The sequence below is a fragment of the Capsicum annuum genome, unplaced genomic scaffold, assembly GCF_002878395.1.
Source record: "Capsicum annuum cultivar UCD-10X-F1 unplaced genomic scaffold, UCD10Xv1.1 ctg3704, whole genome shotgun sequence".
In the NCBI taxonomy this organism is placed as follows: domain Eukaryota; kingdom Viridiplantae; phylum Streptophyta; class Magnoliopsida; order Solanales; family Solanaceae; genus Capsicum; species Capsicum annuum.
Genome location: NW_025844065.1, coordinates 14,577 through 21,647, shown reverse-complemented (window position 1 = coordinate 21,647; position 7,071 = coordinate 14,577). Strand labels below are relative to the sequence as shown.

The window sequence follows — 7,071 nt, the reverse complement described above, 5'->3', positions numbered from 1 at the left end:
ATCATAAAATTTAGGTATTTTTACGTATGTTAATTAGAAAGTATAGAGAAACATGAACTTAAAGGAATTATGTCAGGATTCATAGCCATATTTCATGAACTTCAAATCTAAAAGCAGGAAAATTAGGGTTAGATGAATGATCGTAAAATTTGGACGTTTTTACGTATGTTAATCAGAAAGTACAGAGAAACATGAAATTAAAGGAATTATGTCAGGATTCATAACCATATTTCATGAATTTCAAATCTAAAATCAGGCAAAATTAGGTTTAAATGAATGATCGTAAAATTTGGACATTTTTACGTATGTTAATTAAAAAGTATAGAAAAACATGAAATTAAAGAAATTATGTCAGGATTCATAGTCATATTCCACGAATTTCAAATCTAAAATATGGCAAATTAGGGTTAAATGAATGATCGTAAAATTTGGGCGTTTTTACATATGTTAATTAGAAAGTATAGAAAAATATGAAATTAAAGAAATTATGTCAGGATTCATAGCCATATGTCATCACTACTAGAAAAATGGGCTATGGCAACGGTTCTCATACCGTCTTCATAGGCATCAAAACTGTTGTGAAATTAAAGAAATTATGTCAGGATTCAATACCATATTCCATCACTACTAGAAAAATGGGCTATTGCACAATACTTTCACAAAGTAAAGTCGATATGTCGTGAAATTTAGGAATTGGAACCAACAACTCCAATCGGGAAACCAGGATGAAAAGGATAATCATTCATGGTTTTGAGATCTAAACACAGAAACTTCGTTACTACAGTACAGGGATGGAAAAATCAACCATCACTTGTTGAGTTTGAGAATTTGCTTGCTGGCCAAGAAGCCATGGCAAAGCAAATAACTGCAGTTTCACAAAAAGGCGAGGAGGAAGCGCTCTACTTCAACAAAAACAAAGGGAACTGCAAGCAGGACAATGCAGGTGGATCGAAAAAAAATGATGATAAAGCAAAAAGTCATCAAGGAGAGGGAAGCTGTCGTCTAAGGAGAGCTTCAAAGAATCAATGGGGCAAAAACAAAAGGTTTGAAGGGAAGTGCCACAACTGTGGAAAGAAGGGCCATAAAGCCAAGTTTTATTGGTTCAATAAAAAGTCCATTTCTTGACATGGTATCAGAGCCAGGTCCATCCCCATTTTGGGCTCCCGGTCCACGCGTCAGTGCCAGTTGGGCCTGGGCGTGAATGGGGGGGGGTTAGAGTGGATAAAAGTCCCACATTGGTTGGGGAAGGGACTAGTGGTTTGCTTATATGGACTTGGGCAATCCTCCCCTCTTGAGCTAGCTTTTGAGGTTGAGTTAGGCCCATTGGAGCCAAATGCTAAGATGTGTGCACATGAAGGAACAGATTTAGAAGATATGACGATGTATCGACAATTGGTAGGTAGTTTGATTTATTTAACTCAGACTCGACCTGATATTTCTTTTGCAGTTGATGTGACGAGTCGCTACATGCATAATCCAAAGAAGCATCACATGGAGGCTGTTTGGCGAATACTAAGATATGTGAAAAGTACAATTGATTCTGGTCTTTTGTACAAGAAAGTTGAAGAATGCGAGCTGGTCGGATATTGTGACTCTGACTATGGAGGGGACCATGATACTCGTCATTCAACTACTGGTTTTGTGTTTAAGCTTGGAGCTGGAGCAATTTCTTGGTGCAGCAAAAGGCAACCAACAGTTTCGATGTCAACAACACAAGCAGAGTATCGAGTAGCAGCAGTTGCAGCTCAAGAAAGTACATGGCTTATGCAGTTGATGAAGGATTTGCAACAACCAGTTAGACATGTTGTTCCCTTGTACTGTGACAATCAGTCAACGATTTGCTTGGCTGAAAATCCTATTTTTCAGGCAAGAACTAAGCATGTGGAAATACATTACCACTTCATCAGAGAAAAGGTGTTGCAAGGAGAGATTGACTTGAAGCACATTAAAACCGAGCAGCAAATTGCAGACGTGTTCACAAAATGCTTAAGTGTGAATAAATTTGAAAGTTTATGTCAACAACTGGGCATGGTTATGACAGGAGCTGATGTTGAGAGGGAGCGTTAAAGTGTACAACATCAGTTGTTGCATTCTAGTTTGACTAAGTCTTTAGTAGCTTAATTTTAGCATTCAATTAGGATTTGTTATTTTTCAGTTTTTCCCAGTTTCTAGTACTGCAGATGTGTTCCTTAAGTTTAGGAGAACTTGTTTAGTGGAACTAAAGTAGTGGTTTAGTGGGATAGTGACTCTTTAAGATATGTAAGCCTATATAAGGCCACTAATCTACTGAATAAAATTAGTTCAGCCACATTCTCTGCAAACGTTTTCAGGCTTTTCTGTTCTCTGCTTTCTTCCCTGTTATTTGTTCTATACCATTATTAAACTACCTGGAAGTTGAGTTCATCAATTAATTCCTAAAATGTCAACCACGTGAATTTTTAAAGTCAAATCTCTAATTAAGCACACTGCTGATGCCGACACCAACCCCATATCTCTTTATCATGATGCAATAAAATCACTGGCAAAGAGATTAGTGCACCAGCAGGTAGAGACAATTCTCCTAATACAATGTGTTCATTCCCAAACACTTGCAAGACTTCTTCTCTGGCCTGGTTCTGCAAAACTTGATACTTACTCAACAATACCAGTCCATAGGAGCAACACTGATGTAGTTTCTTGGCCAGCAAAATAAAATAACTTACATTCTTCAATCACTTCTTCAATGCTCATTCCAAAATCCTTGTTTCCGTGTTGTTCAGTTTCATTAAAATTTGATTCAAGCAATATGCCTAATTGTAGATTGGTTTTATTCATCAATATCAGTAGACTGCTCACGTCGAAGAACTGAATATAGCGGCAACTACAACTGCAGTTTCAGGGAAAAAACAACATATGATCCAATTGAAAAGTAATCTAACAACATATACTACAGATTCTGCAATTCAATAGCATTCAGGAGAGACTGCAACTATGGAAGGAAAGTAGATGTGCTGATAGAAAGACCACTAGTCCAACAAGAGGTCTACCGCACATGAGTAAAACTTCATTTGCTTATAAGCACTGTGACATGCTTTAAGCTAATGATCAGATAAAACTCAAATATGTTTAAAGACACCAAATAAACTTAACAAGAAGTTTGTCTTTCAGATAACACCGACAAAAGAAATTCAAATCTAGAATTTCTTTTAACCCTTTTGGGAAGGGTTCAACAGAACTCCCCATCACAAACTCCGCACTCCTCCCAAAAGATCTCATAGTAGTAGAGTTGGATGACACCTTAAATAGTGGACATTCTTCGTCTATTTTCCCGATGTGCCGCTTGACCACCACTTGTCAAGAAGACTTTCGACACAAGGCATCAACCGTAAATATCAACTTACATACTAGGTCACTTCACATGATCCGCTAGCCAAACATCGTGTGTTTGGGCAGCTCCAAAAAAGCCTCATACTAGTGGAGTTGGGTGACACCTTAAATAGTGGACATTCTTCTTCTATTTTCCCGATGTGGGATTGATTTGCATCCCAACAAGAATTTCATTGATACTTAAGTCATATGACTATATTATATGGGTTTCTACTTCATTGATCCCATCCAAGAAAATAGTATTGACTACTTCACTCTAACTTTAAGCCTTATGGTAGAACTCAAATTCAGGAGTATCCAGTGTTATCAAAAGTGGAAGGCAAAAAATCTCTAAAGTTCATTGGGGCTTTAAGCAGAAAACTATAATAAAGCGTGGGCTTCAATTAAAAAAGCAAAGGGAGAAAACATCCAAATGTATATGTTTAGTCCAAGATTAATAATTATAAGCATGAATAACAAATTTATGAGCAAAGAAATGGAAAAAATATTACGAGAAAGTGAAATATCAATTGTTTAGTGTCGCCTCTTAAGAAGTGGCCCATTGGCAAGGAAAAGCATGCCTTAAAAAATTGATGACGACACTGAAGCGCACATTAAGCGAGGCGAAACTCTCAACACGTTTTGAGCCTCACTTTAGGGCTTATGTGCGCCTTTGATAACACTGAGACTATCCACAACCTTTAAATATTGTTACCTGCAAATTCTACTAGGTCATCAGATTATCCAATATAATTATTTTCATCAGAAGAACATACTTAAGTTTGGATGGCATCATACTGTAGAAGTGACTAGTTTCTGTTAAATGCAGTGTTAGCTGGCAGACCTGAGTTAAAAACAATATACTGTGGGTTACCAGACTTCATGGCTATATAGCTTTTTCATTTGATCTGCGTAACATAATTTTCCCTGGACTCACATCTCACATCATCATTACGACTCTCTTTACATAGTTCTGACACCCTCGCTTTTCGTTTACCCGTAAAATTTAATACCAGCAGTTCCAAGTGCTCTGAAGTCTTTCAGAAAGAGAGCCACAAGAGCGCAAAATCATGCATGCTTGGAGGCTGGTTGAGTAAAAACCAGGCAAAAACCGTAAAACAAGCTACCTTCCCCGCATTCTTCTCAAACTGATCTTCAACTTCATCAAGCAGAGTAGGACAGGATTCAAACTCCAAGTTATTCCATGAGGACATGTAACACCCCGTAAAATTCTTCATGCTTGTTGAGTTAAAAGCTTGAAAATTTTCTAAGTGTAAAAGGGGACTTAGAGTCATTTTTAGTTTTCAATTTTCGGGGAATTTATTTTCGACCCTCCCGACCTCCGATTTTAGATTTTCTTGTTGTGTTGCGATGGGGCAAGGTCGTAGTATGTCTCGGGTGAGTTTTGGAATTTTTAGACGAGCTTAAGGGCAAGTTTGGGTTGACGAAACAGTGAGCCGGGGAGATTAGCCCGCGGTGCCTCGCTGATCGCCTCACCTGGGAGTGAGCAAGGCGATAGGCGAGGCGACGCCCTGGCTATCGCGGTGCTCAACCCTGGGCGACGCCTTGGATATCGCCCCAGGCCAATTTCAGCCTTTGTCCCAAAATTTTAAGAGTATTTTTCAACTCCTTATCAGCTTAAACACGGGATTTAATCCCAAATACACCATAATACACCCACTTTCGTCAAATTCATCCAAGAACACTCCCTAGGGTTTCAAATAAAAAACTCAAATAACTCAAGATTCAACCGTGGATTTTCAAAAGAGATTGAAGATTTGGAATCTCCAATCCGTAAGCTTCGAGAATTACCTATTATCTTTCGAGATTAAGGTACACGGGATTTTCCTAAAATCTCATGGCATAGAAATCATGTTTTAAGTAAAAGGGTTTTGGACCTATGAATGTAATCATGTTTTAGAAGTTTTGACGGTATTGTTTTGTTCTTTAGACCTTCCCCCAAATTGACTTGAAATTATGTATATATGTAAGCATGTGTTTTAAGATTGATGATTCAATTGAGAGCATGATTTATGAAAAATCCCTCTCTTCTGATGATTTTTATTTACTTATGATATACTATGAATTGTTCTAAATTGCATCTTGAAAGCATGATATCAAATGTCTTGATTTATGTTATGACTTGAATATGATTTCGAAAATAAAAAGAGAGGGTTATGCATGTTGATGAATGTTGAATATGCATATAACAAAGAGTAGCATGGTTTGCCAAAAGAACGCATGACCACCACATGTTTGAATAATCTCAGCATAGTTTTGACTGGTGTTTTCGGAACATGAAATCTGTATACTGCTTGCATGTTTGGGTGGTCTGAACTGTGTTTTAATGAAAGAATTATGCATGATGCAATATAGCTCAAAAATAGGACTTGCAAGTCTTGGTGTGACAACACCAATTTAGATTATGCCATGATAATTCAGAACAGAATAGAATGCATGTTTGAAATCAGACTTTTTAGATATTGAAACTAGAAAAATGCATGATTCAGAACAGGATAAAATTGGACATAAAGAGAGCTTAGATGGTTCCCCGAAGAAGACATAAGTTCAAACAACTCATTGCCCAAAACCGTGATTTGTCGATCCGGGTTTATTATATTACGCTGATCTAGAGCCTTGTGGCGAATCAGACTCAGACACTCCAACCCTTGCGGCACACTCGGATTGGGGACTTCTCCGCCGAGTCAATAGCGGATTCCATATAGCCCGTGGAATATCAAACTTATAGGGGAGTGCCACCTAACTCAGAAGTAATACAAAAATCAGACATTGCATTGACAAGAATGATTTATGATTTTCAGAAAGTGACTGTGTGTTTTAGAGCTATTTCATGCATGATATTTTGAAAAATTGCTCTCCAACTATTTTATTTATATAAAAGCTTTATTTTGGATTACTTTGCGTACCAGTACATCTGTATTGACCCCCCTCCTCCCTTCAGATTCTGAGGCTCAGTCTAGAGATCCAGAAAAGCAGTAAATTTTATCAGACAGAGTTAGCAGTGTCTAGTTGGTGAGCCTTATGTATTCCAGAAGGCCTGTTTACCTTCACACAACTATTATTAGATATGGTTTTTTGGTCTACTGGGGGCCTTGTCCCAGTTTTCAGATCGTGTTAGTGATCATGTAGTAGAGATTTCGCAGACGGTTTCCAGATGTTGTCAGATGGTTTTGGATTGTTCTTTACTATTATCGAATTTACATCAGATTTATGACCATGATTCCGTTTTACTGCACAATTATATTTTCCAACTCGTTAGTTAACGATCTACTCATTTAGTATCCAAAGCCAACTAACTAATGCATATTCGCAGGGTAAAATTGATAAATAACAGAGCCAAAAAGTGGCCAAAATCTAATGTGAAAAAGGACAGCTCGGTACACTAAAGCTACCGCTATACGCGGTGTTCGGGGAAGGGCCCCACCACAAGGGTGTATCGTACGCAGCCTTACCTTGCATTTCTGCCAGAGGCTGTTTCCAGAGCTTGAATAGCAGGGAAATCATAGAGAGATAGTAGAAGATCCAATCCAACAATAATAATAGGACTCACCTCACGATCAACATAAATTGGTTATCGTATGCTCAAGGAAATAAGTTATATTTCCTTAATTCCCAAAAAGAAAAGTAAAAAAAAAAAAACTACATGCTCCACACATGTACATACCTTAAAATCATATCAAACAGTTTAGTTTGCAAAATTGCCAT

The 7,071-nt window shown here is 37.7% G+C and overlaps 1 protein-coding gene across 1 annotated transcript; it reads left to right on the top strand.

Moving 5' to 3' along the window:
- The first annotated feature begins 1,341 nt into the window (after window positions 1-1,341).
- LOC124891541 (secreted RxLR effector protein 161-like) lies at window positions 1,342-2,067 on the top strand. Its single transcript, XM_047403266.1, has one exon. It carries the CDS (start codon window positions 1,342-1,344, stop codon window positions 2,065-2,067), a length of 726 nt encoding a protein of 241 aa, XP_047259222.1.
- The last annotated feature ends 5,004 nt before the right edge of the window (window positions 2,068-7,071 follow it).